Source organism: Grampus griseus (assembly GCF_964374135.1).
Source record: "Grampus griseus genome assembly, chromosome: 11".
Taxonomy (NCBI): Eukaryota; Metazoa; Chordata; class Mammalia; order Artiodactyla; family Delphinidae; genus Grampus; species Grampus griseus.
The window spans coordinates 6,728,845-6,747,919 of NC_139005.1; the positions used below are offsets into that span (position 1 = coordinate 6,728,845).

General features: G+C 38.6%; 1 protein-coding gene across 2 annotated transcripts; it reads left to right on the forward strand.

Moving 5' to 3' along the window:
• Positions 1-7,723: 7,723 nt before the first annotated feature.
• C3AR1 (complement C3a receptor 1) lies at positions 7,724-18,673 on the forward strand. 2 transcript variants are annotated; one of them, XM_082667092.1, is made up of 2 exons: positions 7,724-7,773; positions 15,337-18,673. In XM_082667092.1, exon 2 carries the CDS (start codon positions 15,339-15,341, stop codon positions 16,791-16,793), a length of 1,455 nt encoding a protein of 484 aa, XP_082523218.1. In that variant the 5' UTR covers positions 7,724-7,773; positions 15,337-15,338; the 3' UTR covers positions 16,794-18,673. The 2 variants fall into 2 exon arrangements, with proteins under 2 accessions (XP_082523218.1, XP_082523217.1); XM_082667091.1 differs by lacking the exon at positions 7,724-7,773 and adding an exon at positions 10,947-11,065 and having other exon boundaries at positions 15,332-18,673.
• Positions 18,674-19,075: the final 402 nt, after the last annotated feature.

Genomic DNA, 19,075 nt, shown 5'->3' on the forward strand with positions numbered 1-19,075 from the left:
AATAGTCTGCCACACTTTCAGTGTGCATTCTGGTTATCTTTTTGGAAATTTTGCCCATGTTAAACTGTAAATGGGATCAACTCATTCCTGACCCATTGGGAAAGCACCATGAACTATTTAATAGCCAATATTTGCTCCCAGTCTTATTATAATGATAGATTCTACTGTCTCCATAAACACATGCCTCGTACACTCCAAAGGTAAACTTGCCACCATTCCATCACTTAATTGATTTAAGTAGCACAGACAGCAAATGGAAAACCGAGATACCAACTCAAGGCTGTCTGACTACAACAGCGGTGATCTTCACCACTTCATTATGTTGACTGGTTGGAAACCTGTCTCTAATTTGTCTACCCTGCGTAGCAAAGTGATATCTTAAAATTCAAAGAGAATCATAATATCTAGCCCTTATGAGGAGGTGGGGAATCAGCTACTCTCGTACACTGTGAGCAGGAAGGTAATTTCGTACAGCATTTCTGAAGGTAAATTTAGAATTGATCAGAATATTGTAGGTAACCTTCAATGTAGCAAATCCACAAATAGCTATTTTAGAGAAGTTTTTAATGTGTGCAAAAAGGTATGTACAATAATGTTTATTACAGCATTGTTTGTAATAGTGAAAAATGGAAACAGCATGAATGTCTATCAGAAAATGGGTAATGGCATACATTACTATAGGATGTTTTGAGGTGTGTGTGTGTATAATATATATAGTAAATAAATAAGTATAAGTATATAGATATTAAGGCCATAAAAGAGATCCAAGATTTTTTTTTAAAGCAGACATTCACTTAAAATTTCAGTAATCCTCAACTACTTAAGGTTTCCTGAGTTGTCCATGTTCTTCATATTCTTCATATCTTTGCATGCATTAAACCTTCTGTCTTAAACACTCTCCCCTAGCTTGTTAATTTGGCAAACTAATATGGTCACATATCAGCTCAAATTGTACCTCCTCCTGTGACTTTGCCAGGTCCTTTAGATGAACTTTCTCTGATGCTTCCACTTGCTTCTGTTATACCTTTTCATTGTATCTAACGTGTTATTATTCTTCAAATATCTCCCACTAAACCATCAGCTCTATAAAGGCAAGAACTTTGCTTTTTCAGCACCCAGCACATTGCCCTTCACATAGTAGGCAGTAATAATTGTTGAATAATAAAAGATTTCTGCTTAAGTCCAATCATTTAACTTATTAACTTGGCCATTTCCCCAAATCCCCCCAATGTAAGGACCCTACATGAACTTTACAAAAAATTCAGAGAATATGAAATTATAAAATGAAACATGAACTTCCACATCTCTATATTATTAACAGCTTTATGCCAACAAATTTAATAACTTAAGTGGTAATGGATGTACACAATTTACCAAAAATAATTCAAGAAGAGAGAGAAAATTTGAATAGCCCTGTACCTGTTAAAGAATTTGAATTTATAACTAAAAACCTTCCCACAAAAAAACAAACCTCCATGCCCAAAATGTTTCATCATTGATCAAACATTTTAGGAAGAAATAATGTAAATCCCATACAAATGCTCTAAAAACAAAGAAGAGATAAGACACTTTCCAACTTTTTTTTTTTTTTTTTTTTTTTTTGCGGTACGCGGGCCTCTCACTGTTGTGGCCTCTCTTGTTGCGGAGCACAGGCTCTGGACGCGCAGGCTCAACAGCCATGGCTCACGGGCCCAGCCACTCCGCGGCATGTGGGATCTTCCCGGACCGGGGCACGAACCCGTGTCCCCTGCATCGGCAGGCGGACTCTCAACCACTGTGCCACCAGGGAAGCCCCTCCAACTAATTTTTATAAGACAATATTACCTTGATACCAAAACCAGAAAAAGATGTTACAAGAAATAAATATATATATGAAACTACAATGAGATAACACAACACACCTAATATAATGGCTTAAAAGAAAACTTGACGACAGCAAAAAGTGCTGGCAAGAATATGGAGCAAAAATACAGAGCAACTTTCATACATTGGTAGTGGGGAGTTAAAATGGCACAACCATTTTGGAAAACATAGTTTTGTATTTTCTTAAAAGTTAAATATATCATTTATCACATGACCCAGCATTTTACTCTGAAATATTTACCCAAGAGAAACTAAAACATATGTTCACAAAAAGACATATATGCAAATATTCAGAGCAGTGTTTTTTTTACAGTGGTCAAAAACTAGAAACAACACTAAATGTCTATCAGCAGGTGAATGGGTAAACAAATTGTGGTGCATCCCTGTAATAGTGTCATATTGACATACAATAGTAATAAAATAAATAGAATAGCAATAAAGAGGATCAAATACTAACACTCAGGGGTAGCAATTTTAAAAATTGAACTACTGACACCCACAATCACATGGATAGATCTCAAAAACATTATACCCAACAACAACAACAACAAAAAGCCAGGCCCAAAAGAGTACATACTGTATGACTCCATTTATATGAAATTCTTAAAAAGACTGATCTACAGGGCTTCTCTGGTGGTGCAATAGTTAAGAATTCACTGCAGCATTGTTTATCATTTATAACAGTGAGACATTGGAAATACATGTCCATCATTAGGACAAATCAGTTGTGCTGTATTCATTCAACAGGATGGTGTAAATAGTGAACATGAATGAACTACTTGCTATGGACAACATGGATAGATCACAAAAACTTAATTTTAGGAGAAGAAAAAAGTAAGTTTAACAAAAGATAAAACAAAATTGTCCATTTGGACAATGTTTAAAAACAGACAAATCTAAAACTGTATTGTTTGGGGGTAGCCAGTTAAATGGAAAAGCCATATTTAAAATGTAAGGAAATGATAAATACAAAATTCCCAGTTGTGGATTCTTGGGAGGCGGGGTTCAGGAAGGTGATTAGGGCGGGCACAGGAGGTGCTCCAGAGATACGGGTAGCATTCTACTTCTAAAACTGGATGGTAAGCTCATGGTAGTCATTTTATTATTATTTAAAATGTACATATTTATTATAGACACTCTTTCAAATGGATTATATACCTCGCAATAAGATTTAACAGGTGCTATGTGAATCAACTAAGTTTTTAGTTATTGATTTCAACAATAAACATTTTGTATAACAATAATTATAATAATATTACCTGATATTTACATAGCAGCTTTAAGATTACAAAGTGTTTTCATATACACTATCTCATTCATTTTTCACAACAGTCTTGCCCATAGGTAGCATTATCCCCATTTTCATTAAAAAAAATTGCTGAGATACAGAAAGTTCATTGACTTGCTCATCCAATATTTAAGTGTCAGGAGAGAAATCCTTACATTTCTGATACAAACATAACAGCTGCTTATACCTTATATTTAAATGTTTGCATGAGTAATTAGTATTCCTGTGCCTATTGGTTGAATTATAGTAAAGAGTAGCATTTATTAAGTACTAAGTACTGTTCTGCATGCTTGTGTGCATTATATTATTAATCCTAACAACAGATATGTACTATTGTTATCCTGCTGTGAAATTAAGTAATTATTGTCCACAGTCACAAGTGACAGACATAGATATGTGTCTCCAGGCCCGGGTCCTTAACCAATATGCAATTCTGCCCTAACAGCTCTATCCAGTGAATGGACAGAATATACAACTTTTGAGCTTCCCTGGTGGCGCAGTGATTGAGAGTCTGCCTGCCGATGCAGGGGACACGGGTTCGTGCCCCGGTCCGGGAGGATCCCACATGCCGCGGAGCGGCTAGGCCCGTGAGCCATGGCCGCTGAGCCTGCGCATCCGGAGCCCGTGCTCCGCAACGGGAGAGGCCACAACAGTGAGAGACCCGCGTACCAAAAAAAAAAAAAAGAATATACAACTTTTAGCAAGTACAGTAGATCCTCCTCATTCATGGACTCCAATATCTGTGAGTTTGCCTATTTGCTTAAATTTATTTGTAACCCCCAAAGCAACATTCACAGTCACTCCCTAACATGCACAGGGTGGCAAAAAAATTTGAGTCACCTAGACAAGTACATCATCAGCTGAGGTCAATCCAGGCGGCGCTCTGCCTTCTTGTTTCATCTCTCTTATTGTAAACAAGCATCCTTTACACAGCCTATCTAGTGCCAAGTTTTTCGCATTTTCGTACTTTTTGTTGGTGATTTTGCTGTTCAAAATGACCCCTAAGCATAGTGCTGGAGTGCTATATGGTGTCCATAAGCACAAGAAGGCTGAGCTATATATGTGTTAGTTCATCTTGTTTGGGCATGAATTATAGGGCTGTTGGCAGAGAGGTCAACGTTAATGAATCAACAATATAAAATAAGGTTTCCCAGGACGACCTTCAAGATGGCGGAGGAGTAAGACGTGGAGATCACCTTCCTCCCCACAAATACATCAGAAATACATCTACATGTGGAACAGCTCCTACAGAACACCCACTGAACACTGGCAGAAGACCTCAGACCTCCTAAAAGGCAAGAAACTCCCCATGTACCTGGGTAGGGCAAAAGAAAAAAGAAAAAACAGAGAAAAAGAATAGGGATGGGACCTGGACCTCTGGGAGGGAGCTGTGAAGGAGGAAAAGTTTCCACACACTAGGAAGCCCCTCAACTGGCAGAGACGGTGGGGCGGGGCGGGGGCAAGCTTCAGAGCCACGGAGGAGATCGCAGCAACAGGGGTGCAGAGGGCAAAAAAATTTGATCATTTGACCAAAATGCAGTGACCAGAGGCTGGCAGAACTCAACCCCATACATCCCCTAGCGTGGTCCAGTGTCTGCTAATCCAGTGTTCCTGGTGACATTATAGAACATAACTTCCACGAACATGGAGACAGTAGACCGGATTAAAATTCACAGGGCAGCATGGTGGCTAAGAGCATAGGCTCTGGAGGCCAGCTGTCTGGTTCTAAGTCTGCCATTTACATAGTGGTGTGAATTTGGATAACTCATTAGCCTCTTTGCATCTCAGTGTCCTTTTTGAAAATGAGGTACTAATATTAGTACCTATCTCATCATTCGGGTGTCGTTAGAGTTAAATAACATGCAGCCGATGAAGCACTCAGCACAGTGTCTGGTAGATGTCCTCAACGTGTAAGTTATCACTATTATTAATATTAATTTATATTTGAAACAAGAATGATCATGTTTGTTTAGGTAATTATAAACATAGACACATGCAGTTTTAGAATTTCAGAAGCTGCACAACAAAGAACATAATAACTAAAATGGAGTTACCATTCTAACACCATTTTTCCCTAAATGACTGACAAATATGGCCAGTGTAGAAAAAAACATTTCACCTGAAATGAGTATGCGTGCTACTGTGATTTATAATAGGAAATATATATATCTTGATCTGTGCCCCTGGCTCCTAAAGCCCTTGTAAATTCCTAGGTGACAAGAGCATTAGGAGCATCTTTTGTTCTAGTATTTGGTCACTGACCCCAGTTTCTGACACAAGGGAAACCCTTGTAATTTCCTGGTGATTTGATCCAATGAGGTGACTGGGTGGGCTCTTGGATGGCTCCTGGATAAGGGCTCGGGAGAGACCAAGCCATGATTAGAAGCTTAGAATTTTCAGCCCCACCCCCCATGCTCTTGAGAAGGGAGAAGGACTGGAAATGAAGTTAATAATTGAACTTGCCTGTGTGATGAAGCCTCCAAAAAAATCGCAATAACATGGGGTTGAGAGAACTTCCAGTTTGGTGAACACATCCATGTACAGAAAGGGTGACACACCCCAACCCTACTGGAGACAGAAGCTCCTGCACTCAGGACCCTCCCAGATCTCGCCTTATGTAGCTCTTCATCCGGCTGTTCATCTGTGTCCTTTATCATATCCTTTAATAAACTGGTAAACCTAAATAAATGTTTCCCTGAGTCTGTGAGCCACTCTAGCAAATAATCGAATCCAAGGGGAAGAAAGTCATGGGAACCTCTGATTTGTAGCCAAGACAGAGAGAAGTTGTGGGTAACCTGGGGATCTACAACTTGCAATTGGCATCTGAAGTGGGGAGCAGTCTTGTGGAACTCAGCCCTTAACCTGTGGGATGTGACGCTATCTCCAGGTAGATAGTGTCAGAATTGAGTTAAATTGTAGGACACCCAGCTGATGTTGCAGAATTGTTTGATGTAGGGGGAAAAAACACACACATTTGGTGACCACAAGTGTCAGAAGTGAAGTATTCTGTGTGAAAGTAAAGGAGACACATGGGAGGTGGAGACCTGTGGTTTTCCCTGCACAGAAGGAAAAACTGGGTGGTTTTCAACCCAACATCATTTTGTATCACCACTTTCTTTGCCCACATTCTAGTGGAAATGAAATGGGGAAGAAAAGGCAAAGGGTAAATGAAATGGAGAAGACATTTTCTAAATAATGCACAAATAGGATAGCTAACCTAAAAAATCCATCAAAATTTACTCAAAAATTTATCTACACTTAAAACATTTATGAGAGCCATCTACCCCTCGATAATCTTGAATTCTGTCCCCCCTACAAAATTTTCTTATGCCTTCTTATTAGATCAGATAAACACAAACTGAAACCTAGTCCCTGGTCCATTTTGGGTTTCATGGAACTAAAGTCACAAAGGGTGTTCATGAAACACTCAGTTTACTTCCCCTTCAATCTCCCTTCCTTGGCTGACTGCCGTGGATACCTATTATACTAGAAAATCAATCATCAATAAATCAATATAAGAAACAAAGTTTGCTAAATTTTCTTTAAACCACTCAGATTTGAATGATTCATCATGCCAAATTTGGCTGGATTCTTTCAAGATCCAGGCATCAGTTCATCAGATATTTGTTATTATGGTTGGATTAACAGTTTTTTGTTTGTTTTATTTTATTTACCTTTCGACTGAATTACTTTAATTTCTGGGTGACTTTGTTCTTCAGTTTGTGCTCCTTGTTTTATTATAACTATGTGCGTAATTAGGCAGCTATACTATAGGGAGTAGAGAGTGTGTCAGATCTACATCCCTGAGGGCTGTGGGTTAGAATTTGATTCGACAGAAAGGATGTAACTTAACAATGTAAAGGGAACATTCTGTAAATTATTTTCTAAGAGTCCAAGATGGGAGAATAGTTTTGATATGATAGGCAACTGGAAGCCACATTAGTTTTTTGACCTAGTAACTGCTAACATTTATTGAATGCTTATGTGCCAGCAGTGTCTTAAGTGCTTTGCATGTATTAATTTATTTACTCCTAGCAGTCCTATAGAGTAGGTACAGTGAATATTCCCCGACAGTCATTGCCCAGCCAGGAAAACAGAAACCATTGTAGGTATTTCAAACAAGGTACTTAATACAAGGACTTGGTTGCAAAAGTGTTGGAAGGACTAGAGGAATAAAGGGGGAGAAGATAATATAACTTCAGGAAGGTACTTCCCTAAAATGGGAAGAGAAATACTCACAGGGCTGTAGCTGCTGCTGAAACCAGTAATCCTGCCAGAGCCCACAGTTGCCCGCAGCTGCCAAGGTCACACCTGCCATCTGTGTTACAGAAACCCACCAGAGTGGTCTGCTGCTGAAGGAGCCAGAAAATAAATGATCCCCCTTTCAATCTGTCTCTTTTATATTTTAATATTTTTAATGTTTATTCTATTTTATGGTTTTGTTCTTTTATTTTTAAAACATATTTGCGAACTCTGCACAAACTAAACATCCATCAACGGAGGAATGGATAAAGAAGATGTGGTACATATATACAATGGAGTGTTACTCAGCCATAAAAAAGAATGACATGAGGCCATTTGAAGAGACATGGATGGACCTCGATATTGTCATACTGAGTGAAGTAAGTCAAACAGAGAAAGACAAATATCATATGATATCACTTATATGTGGAATCTAAAAAAATGGTACAAGTGAACCTATTTACAAAACAGAAATAGAGTCACAGATGTAGAAAACAAACTTATGGTTACCAGGGGGAAAGGGTGGGGAGGGATAAATTGGGGGATTGGGGTGGACATACGTACACTGCTATATATAAAATAGATAACTAATAAGGACCTACTGTATAGCACAATGAACTCTACTCAATACTCTGTAATGGCCTCTATGGGAAAAGAATCTAAAGAAGAGTGAATACATGTATATGTAGAACTGATTCACTTTGCTGTACAGCAGAAATGAACACAATATTGTATATCAACCATACTCCAATAAAAATTAATCTCAAGAAAAAGAATCAAATGCAATGATTCCCTTTTCTCTTCACTTTCCAAGAGCACATGAACATGCCCCTCTGGCAGAGCCTAGGCAGACCCTGCCTGAGAGGCAGTCTCGGAAATGCAGTACCCAGGCTTCACTTAGAGAAATAATAAGGAAGAATGGGAATGGGCCTGAGTATCAATAAATAAAACCTGACACAATCCCTGTTTTGCAGGTGAGGAAATGAAAACACAGAGTCTGAAAAATTCCTGTGCAGCCACACAATTAGTGGCAGAGCTGGGATTCAAGCTCAGGCTCTACGCATCTTCTATTGCTCCCTGTGTGCTTTTTACTCCAGCCAGACCACTTTACCTGTGTCGTTCACTCACGCTGGGCTTCCCTCCACCTTAATGTGTGTTTTCCCCCTACTTGAAATGGGAGAATTATAGATTGTTAGATGTAAAAGAAACCTTAAAGATCACGCAAGCCAACCCTTTAATTTTACATCTAAGAAAAAAATTCTAGGTCAAGCATCCAGCCCAAGGTCAAGTATTTAGTTATGATTAAAACTAGAACTCAGATTCCTAATCTAGAGCAGTTTTCACAAGAATGTTCTTCCATGAAAATTTCCCAGCTAATTCTAACCTCCACCAGGTTCATCAGATTTGTCCTTTGCTAACTAGCCGTAGCATTGGTCTATGTCATCCATAGTTTTTGGCATTTGGTTATTTTTTCACTTAGAGTATATTTATACTTGGTCTAATAATGAATCTAATCATTTTTCGTCAAAGTCCTTAAGGACAGAAACTTTGTCATATGTTTATTTTTAATTCTCTCAGACAGAGCAGGCTAGACATTATACAATTCTAAAATTTTTATTTCAGCCAAATGACTACAGATTTCCATCATTGAAAATGTAGAATTAATCAGTGACTCATAACATGTTTTAATATGGCTGTGTTTGCAACATATATTCAAAATTTCACTCTTGCCAAAGCATTTGATCTCTGCTTAGAAACTTGTAATTAGATATTAAAAAGGAACAAAACAGAAGAGAATCACATAACTTCCCCCCAAGTTTTCCACATTACACCATAAAACTAGTACTTTATAAGAAGCGACAGAAGCCATCTAGAAATAGGAGCCCTATTCACAAGGTGTTTTCAGTAATTTCCTTCCTGATCTGAAAATCCAAGTAATACAGCTGGAAGTTCTCCAACTGGTTTTAATTGCTGTATAATCTTTAGAGAAAGAGGCATCAGTAAAACTGGATCCACACCAGAAACAACTTTAAAGACTCAAATTAATTCTTTGAATTATATTCAAAAGCCAACATCCTTTTCAACCAAACTTTCATTCATTCATTCATTGGTGCCCCAGACATGTATTATTCCAGGCATGGTAGTAGGCTCTGGAGATAGGCACAAACTCTTGGTCTAGTAGGGCAGAGAGACAGATAAATTATTTTATAGCACTATTAGTGTCTGTCAAATTTCTACCCAGCCTTAAAGCCCAGCTCAAGTGTTATCTCTTCAGTGCATTATCTTCATGTTTGTTTCAGTGAGAATGTCTTTCCCTCTTCCATGTTCCCAGGACTACCCTGCTAGCAGCCCTTACTCAATTATAATTGTATATTTACATCTTTCATTGCTTCTGCATCTCCTACAGTGCAAAGTATAATGTCTATATTAAGAGCAGAGTACTTGTTTATGATACTGAACTTAATGATAAAGACCTTACCTTTTGCAAATGGAATAGATACCCTCACCACCGTTGATGGAAGTGTAAATTGGTGGAGTCTCTTTAGTGGGAAATGCCATACCTTTCAAAAATGTAAATTCACATACATAGATTTAACAATTACAGTCCTAGGAAACTATTCTACAGAAATTTTCATAGATATGTAGAATGCAAGAGTACTCATTGAAACATTGTTTATAACTGTTTTAAAATTTGATAAAAACAGAATATCCATGAAAAGGGGAATAATTGACTAAATGGTATAATATAGAATAATTTAAAAAGTGTGATGTGGGGACTTCCCTGGTGGTCCAGTGGTTAAGACTCTGCACTTCCACTGCAGGGGGTAGGGGTTCAATCCCTGGTCGGGGAACTAAGATTCCCACATGCCCTGAAATGGCCCAAAAAATAATAATAATAAAGATAGTAAAAGTAAACAGCTTGTCACCTCTTTCTAGAGAAGTCCCATAATTCTTGAAGAACCTGCCCAGACCTTATTTCTACCTTAAGACTTTCCTAGATTGCCCCAGGCTAAATACACCCCTACATGTTATTTTCTACTCTTTTACTTCTACTGCTATTTCTATCATTATAGTCTGAATTGTATTACAGGTGTTTTTTGTTGTTGTTGTATGGGTACATACTCTCACCAGACTGTGAATCTCTAGAGATTAGAACATAGTTTAATTCATCTGATTTTTGCACGACAAACTTCTTTGACACATATTAAGCATATAAGAGATATTACTTGAAATTCATTACATGGGGTTGTGCAGGTCATTCCCCCCAGTTACTCCCCACCCCCAGTCTCACATACCATAGGATCATTTTTGTGCATTTCCAAAACAAAGCAAATCCAAAAACCTATAAATTGGGAAGCTGATGTAAAAAGTACTCTCTCTCTAAGCATACTCTGTGTCCTGCAGAAAATTTTTGAGAACCATGCTCTCCCACTTCTGTTTTTCTTACTTTTCTTACATGAAACATTTAGAAATGACTCACTTTGAAACTCTTTCTGTGGAGTCAGATAGTTGTCAAAAGTGTTGGGTTTCATTTATCATCAGAAACGAAGAGAGAGAGGAAAGAGGAGGTGCTCAGCAAATTTCCTAAACATACTTGACTGTGGTCAAGACAGGACTTGTGGAGACCTCCAGATCCATGCTGAAGTCTTCAGCTACTGTCTCGGGTTTTTGGTAAGGAAACCTAGATACACCTGAAGACTTGTGCCCAGCTTGTTTTGCTCATTATTGATAATGGTTTGAGAGTCATTATTTTCTATTTCTCCTTATTCCTTCCCCAACTTTTATTTCTTTTGCTTTATTTCCATGTCCACCTTTTTCTTTTTCTAAATATTCCACATTCTATTTACCTCTGTTCTTAATATTTTCATTCTGGAACTAATATTGAATTTTTACATCATTTTTCCCTGTCTTAAACTGGCTGTTTCTCCTTCTCACCTTTGATTCCAGCTTTCTCCAATAGTTTTGTTTTCCAAATCATCGATTGCCTATTTTTTCTTTTTCTTTTTAATAAATTTATTTATTTTGGGCTGCATTGGGTCTTTGTTGTTGTGCGTGGGCTTTCTCTAGTTGCAGCGAGCAGGGGCTACTCTTCACTGCGGTGCGCAGGCTTCTCCTTGCGGTGGCTTCTCTTGTTGCAGAGCACAGGATCTAGGCGCGTGGGCTTCAGGTGGGCTCAGTAGTTGTGGCTCGTGGGCTCTAGAGCGCATGCTCAGTAGTTGTGGCGCACGGGCTTTGTTGCTCTGCGGCATATGGGATCTTCCCAGACCAGGGCTCGAACACATGTCCCCTGCATTGGCAGGTGGATTCTTAACCCCTGCACAACCAGGGAAGCCCCTGCCTATTTTTTCTTAATATATATATATTTTTTCCTCATTCCATTTCTCTTATTTATTTATTTTGCTCATTCCTTATTGCTACTGATTCTGTCATCATATCATTAGTCCTGATTCTGGAATCTATTTTTCTTTCCCTATCATAGTTGAATTTTGGTTTCAGGAGTTTACTTATCTTTTTAATTACTTGTTGGTCAATTCAGTATTGAAAACTAAAAAAAATGTTGAGGTACTTTTCAGCCAACACACTTGTTGAAATATAAAATGTTATCTTGCCCAGAAAGATTTTTAAGATTCTGATTCATATATACTTTCATTTCAAGACAGATACTATGTAATATTTAAAATATAGCTCACGCCAGATGACTCAATTTCTTTGTATTGGAGTTTTGCTCTTTTCAATCGTTATCACTTCCTTATTATTCTTTATTATTGTGCGGCTCTTGGTGCCTTTCCCTTTATTAGCAATACCAAAGGCTTTTCAGTTATGTGATTATTTGTAGTAAAAAGAGTATTGGTCTGACAGTCATTGGACCAAGGATATGACAACCCTCCTAGTTGTGAATATGTGAATATGTAAAAGTCCCCTAGTTTGCTGAGTTTCAGTGTCCAAAACTACAAAATAAAAATAGAGACAAGAAGAGATGATCGCTAACTTTCCTTTCAGTCCTAGAATTCTATGACTATCGGTCTCTCAATATTTTATGGGTCTATGCGTGAATATGTGTGTAGGACAATGGATCAGGGTAGCTGCCACACACAAAAGCGAAGGAAGTGACCCTGACAGGACTTGAATATTGGAATAAGCAAGGTTACCGAACGGAGAATGAGAATCACTTCTTTTTTAGTATTTTGTTGTCTTAGTTATTTTAACTTCTGCTAATCCCTATGGCAGCTTGTAAACTCAGCAGAACAGCTTCAAGTCACACAGTATTTTGGACTTCTACAAAAGGAAACATAAACTGCTGTTACAGCCAGTAAGAATTAGGAACTGGAAAACAAAAAAGGAAGTTAGAAGAGACAGCATCCTTACTGGATTAAATGGACAAGCATAAGAATTTTTCACTTAGTTGAAAAAGAAAAAAAGTTAACCCCCAAAATGAGCATCTATCCATTCAAGTAATCTTTAATTGTGCTAAATTCTGTGGAACGAGCATTTAGGAACAAGATTCTTTTTTACCATTATGAAACTTAAGGCCAGAATGATAGATAAGACAGCCACAAAAAGAATTATAGTACAAGATGAAATGCATCATTGCACAGAGAATATGAAAAGAAGTTCAACCCCCCACACACACCCAAAAATAGGAGGCTGAAGAAGTAGATTATGACTGGGATTATAAGAGAAGTTTCAAGGAAGATATATGTGAGCTTGACCTTAAAGAATGGCTAGGATTTCAACAGATAGAGATTAAGAATGGAGGAAAGAGGAGGTTAAGGTGGAGGATATAATTCCATAGAGAAATAAACAGCATAGCCAAGGAATAGAAAATGGTATTGACTTGGAATAGTGAGTTGTTCAGGAAAGCTATAAAGTAGGGTATGTTTATGGGAATGTTGAAAATCAGGGAAGGGTAATGTCACAGAGGCCAAGAGAAGAAAGTGTTAAGAAGCCAGTGTATCAAATGACATGGATATTGTGGAGGATAAAGACAGAGAAAAAGATGCTTGGGTTTGTTATCTAGAGTTAGTTTTAGCAGCATGACGGGGCAGAAGACCAATTACAAAGGGTTGTGAAGTGAGTGGTGAGAACAACAGACCCCAAAACAAGCCAGTATCCTTGAAGAAGAGAAACAATGCTACATTAAGAGACTTAAGAAACATCCTGATGCAGTGTGATCCTAGACTGGATATAATTGTTGACAAATCAGGTGTAAAGGATTGTTTTGGGGACAGCTGGAAAAAATGGATAAAGTCTGAGTATTCCTTACGGTACAATCTTACTGTATAATGTGGAGACTGCTAACTGATAAAAGTGTAAAAGAAAGCAGTTTATATAAAACAATATGCATTTACACCCATGTTCATAGCAGCATTATCCACAGTAGCTACAATGTGGAAGCAACTCAAATATCCATCGACAGATGAATGGATAAACAACATGTGGTACATCCATACAGTGGAATATTATTCAGTCTTAAAAAGGAAGACAATTCTGACACACACTACAACATGGATGAAACTTGAGGACATTTTGCCAAGTGAAATAAGCCAGTTACAAAAAGACAAATGCTGTAGGATTACATTTATATGAGGTATCTAGAGGAGTCAAATGCATAGAAACTGAAAGTAGGATGGTGATCGCCAGGGGCTGCGGGGAAAGGGAAGTGAGGAGTTGTTTTCTAATAGGTATAGAGTTTCGGGTTTACAAGATGAGAAAGTTCTAAAAATTGGCTGCACAATAATGTAAATATACCTAACACTACTGAACTGTACACTTAAAAATAGTTAAGATGGTAAGTTTTATGTTATATGTATTTTACCACAATTTAAAAAAATTTTAAACCAATATGCACAGTATAATCTAATTTTGTTAAATTTTGCTTAACAAAAAATATACATACATATAGTATACATGTATGTATGTGAAAAAAGATCCAGAAGGATGTAAATTAAGATACTAAAATAGTAATCCCTGACTAGTGGTATATGACATTTTTATTTTCTTATATTTGCTTGCTTATGTTTTCTAAGTTTCTTCATGAATGATTTCTTTTTTTGTTTTATTTTGTTTTGTTGGCCATGCCAAGTGGCTTGCGAGATCTTAATTCCCCGACCAGGGGTGGAACCTGCGCCTCTTTCAGTGGAAGTGTGGAGTCATAACCCCTTGACCGCCAGGGAATTCCCTATCTCCATGAATGATTTCTGTCTCTGCAATAATTAAGCTATTTTTCTCGAGTTGTACTCATAAAAAACAAATAAGAAAGAAATGATGAGTGGTAAGGAAATCAACGCAAAGAGGGAAAACAACTCTTGATAAATTTGACAGCAAAAGGAAAAAATGAGGTTGTATCTAAAAGACATGACTGAGGGAATTCCCTGGTGGTCCAGGGGTTAGGATTCTGAGCTTTCACTGCCGAGGGCCTGGGTTTGACCCCTAGTCGGGGAACTAGGATCCCACAGGCGGTGCAGGGCACGGCCAAAAAAGAAAAAATTTTTTTTAATTTTATTGAAGTATAGTTGATTTACCATGTTGTGTTCATTTCTACTGTACAGCAAAATGACTCAGCTATAAATATATATTCTTTTCCATTATGGTTTATCACAGATATTGAATATAGTTCCCTGTGCTCTACTGTAGGACCTTGTTGTTTATCCATCCTATATATACACTAGTTTGCATCTGCTAATCCCAAACTCCCAATACTCCCCTCCCCCACCACCCCCTTTGGCAACCACAGGTCTGTTCTCTATGTCAATACAGTAGATTTTAGATTGTCTTTCAGAGAATGTTTTTGTGTAATCCAATGTGAAGTCAGAAAATAAAACTAAAACAGTGTGAGGGTCTTTGTGACTCTACATCTTTATGTGGGGAGGTTAGAATTCTAAGAATATGCATTTTTTTAAGTTAGTTTTAACATTTTTGTTTATATTTTTATAAAAGTTTAGCAATGGAGTCTTTCTCTGCTGAGACCAATTCAACTGACGTACCATCACAGCCCTGGGATGAACCCCAAGTAATCCTCTCCATGGTCATTCTCAGTTTCACTTTCCTACTGGGATTGCCAGGGAACGGGCTGGTGCTGTGGGTGGCTGGCCTAAAGATGCAACGAAGTGTGAGCACCGTTTGGTTTCTCCATCTCACCTTGGCTGACTTTCTCTGCTGCCTCTCCCTGCCCTTCTCCCTGGTTCACTTGGCTCTCCAAGGACGCTGGCCCTACGGCTGGTTCCTATGCAAGCTCATACCCTCCACCATTGTCCTCAACATGTTTGCCAGCGTCTTCCTGCTGACCGCCATTAGCCTGGACCGCTGTCTTTTGGTACTCAAGCCAATCTGGTGCCAGAATCATCGCAATGTGGGGGCAGCCTTAACTATCTGTGGATGTATCTGGGTGGTGGCTTTTGTAATGTGCATACCTGTGTTCATATACCGGGAAACATTCACTATAGACAACCATAGTATGTGTGGCTACAATTTTGGTCTCTACAGATCATTAGATTATTCAGACTTCAACTTTGATCTACTGGAAAACGGGTCTCTTGACAACTCCATTGTTGAGCTGCCTGAAGAAATGGATGATAGGTTAGATTCTTTCTCTCAACAAACAAATGCTTGTCCCTGGGCAGCCACTGCTGGCCTCTGTTCTCAAATATCTCAAAGAACTTCTGGACATTCACTCCCTACGGATTCAGCTAGATTATCTGTTCAACATCCATATTATAATGTATTTAAACCAGCTGATGAGCTCTCAGCTACAATCCCCAGTGATTTTCCCATTGAAGATCACAGAACTAACCCACTGGAGAACTCTGATGCTTTTCTTCCTGCTGATTTAGACCTTTTCGCTAGTGCCTCCGGCAACTCCTCATACACATCGGAGCTATTGGAAGATTTCCAGGATGATGATTTCGGCCAATTTGCATACGGCCATCAAGTGCCAGCACCCCAGGTAGCAATAACCATCACTAGGCTAGTGCTGGGTTTCCTGTTACCCTTTATCCTCATGGTGGCCTGTTACAGCCTCATTCTCTTCCGAATGCGTTGGAGCCGCTTCACCAAGTCTCGGAGCAAAACCTTGAGAGTGGCTATGGTGGTGGTGGCTGTCTTCCTCGTCTGCTGGGCTCCGTACCACATTGTTGGAACCCTCTTACTGTTTATTGACCCAGAAACTCCCTTTGGGGAAGCTCTGTTGTCCTGGGACCATGTGTCTCTTGCTTTAGCATCTGCCAATAGTTGCTTCAATCCCTTCCTCTATGCCCTTCTGGGGAAAGATTTTAGGAAAAAAGCAAAACAGTCCATGCAGGGAATTCTGGAGGCAGCTTTCAGTGAGGACTTGACACACTCTACCAGCTGCCCCCCAAACAAAGTCTCTTTGGAAAAAAACAGTATCAGTACAGTTGTGTGAAAATATGGAGCAGCTGACCCAACCAGAGGTTCTTAGGCATTCACCCAGCACATCATATTTCTAAAAAGACGACAGAGATAGGGAGCAGGGGATTTCAGAAACTGTCAGAGAATCAATCCAGAGGGTCTTAAAGTGTGGTCCCAGACTAGTGGCCTCGGTATCACCTGGAAAGTTGATAGAAATACAAATTCTCCAGCCCCACCAGAGACTTGCTGAATCAGTCTCTGGGGGTGGGGCTCAGACAGTGTTTTCCCAAGCTCCCTTGTTTCGGATGAATGCTAAATTTGGGAAGCATTGTAAAAATTAGTCTATTTCTATCTCAAACAAAGCCACGTGAAATAAATGCGAAGGCAGTCTCCTTTAAAATGTTTCCATCATTAAATTTCTTTCTAATTTCCTTCCAGATTCAAGTTAAAACCATTTCTTCTAGTCCTACCTGAGTGAAAGGTGATCATTTATTCTATGGCTTTGTTGTGGTGATGGTGGTGGTGATAGTTTTAAATGAAAAAAAAAAGGTGCAAAAAGAAAGTCTATAAAAACAAGGAGTTATGAGTCTGAGTCTGGAGCAGAGTACAATGCCAGATGCCTGCAACTTGGAATACTCCTGGATACAGGACGTAGGAATTCTGAGTTTCCATTATTACAACTAAATAAGCGTCTATTGTGTAAAGACAGACTACTTAGGCATCTAAAGACTTTCTCATGAAACAGTATGTAAGCCACAGTTCGGGGAGTTCTCTCTTCCCTCTGTTTGCTCTATCTGCCTATTGATAGAATCATCTCTCTTTCATTCCTTTTCTTAAGCTCCTTAATTCCCTTATTCCTCCCCTGCCTCTAAATCTTCTTCCAGACTTTATGCCTCTAATAACCAATAGTTTCATAAGATGCAAATTACTCCCCTCCTCTAGCTCCACATTGGTACTTTCCAAGAAACTCATTTCAAATGAAAGGAGAAAGACGGTGGAGGATAGGGCAGCAATTCTTGAATTCACTGCAATGTAACTGAGTACCCTCTGGGCATGTTATCCAACTTTAAAAGAAAACATGACTGTAGGTGTGTATCTTTCATGCCGTAATTACCAGATATATCTTCGGGTTTTTTTTTTAATTAATCTTTATCTTTACCAAAGTAATACATGCACATAACTTAAAGAGAACCTAAGGCTCATAATGAAATCTAACAGGTTTCCTGCCCCACTCTGCCCAGCCCCTCCTTCCTCCCACTCCCACTTCCCAGGGATAACCTTTGAAACGATTTTAGATGTTTCCTCTGATATTCACCATGATAGTTCTAAGTCATGACCTTATGCTGCTAAGTTTTCGTAGACGTGATAAAATGACTTCTTGTTTTGAAAGACGACGATTTTTATCCAAACACATTCATATTTTTTGTTTATTCAGCATCCCAATATTCATTACCCATCATCCTTTAAATTTGTTCACGATCACACATTTTCTTCTACTTTGTCGACCCATTCCAACCCCCCTTCTCTTTCTCTTTCTCTTTCATTTTTTTCAGAAAACATTAGTAAACCCCCATCACCTCATTTTTCTCTGTATATAAAGTTTTATGTGTTAAACCTCTAAATTTTCAGGTTTTGTTTGTACTACAACATAGCCTCATCTGTGTACAGTGATTTAATCTGAAAAATAGAAAATGAGATGTCTTAGACTTTACAAGGCACTATCCTTTGTTCAGTGGTTGAGGGGAGGGTCTGGACTACAAATAAGTTATAAAGTACTATGTGGAAAAGTGTCAAATCACTAGGAATGCTTTCAGTTGTGCAGTAATGATATCTGACATGATGTGAGATTTGCCATGCTACCTTCCAATTTAATCTGATCATATATTTGATGTGAATAAATGCTTTATTTCTGAATGTTTCCTTGCAAGGCTGAGAGATTCATGGATCCTTTTAATTGTTTGACTCTCAGAATATATCATAACCTCTAAACATACGGCAAATATAAATCTCATAGTGGGTAGCCGTAGGCTTACTATAATGATGATTAGCTGGGCTTCTGGAAATCCCAACATTTCTCATGGGACCCTGGGTATAAGTCCCTAACTTCTAGGGTTACTGTATAGGATACCAGGGTGAATGATTCTGGCATAGTTATAAAGATTCAATAGTTCAATAGTTGACATTTCTGGACTCCTTTTGCGAGTTCTATTTACCCTGGAAATGTATTCTGAAGAAATCCCTACCATTGGAATTCCCTCATTTCCAATGAAAAACTCTGGCGAGTACCTGTAAGTGTTCACTGGGAGTCCCAGAGGG

What these genes read in the sequence shown, in the direction of transcription:
- C3AR1 (XM_082667091.1), top strand. Translation starts at nt 11,031, where the DNA reads ATGCTGAAGTCTTCAGCTACTGTCTCGGGTTTTTG. An exon ending in GCTACTGTCTCGGGTTTTTG is followed by an intron (nt 11,066 to 15,331) that starts GTAAGGAAACCT and finishes TTTTTATAAAAG; the next exon opens with TTTAGCAATGGAGTCTTTCT.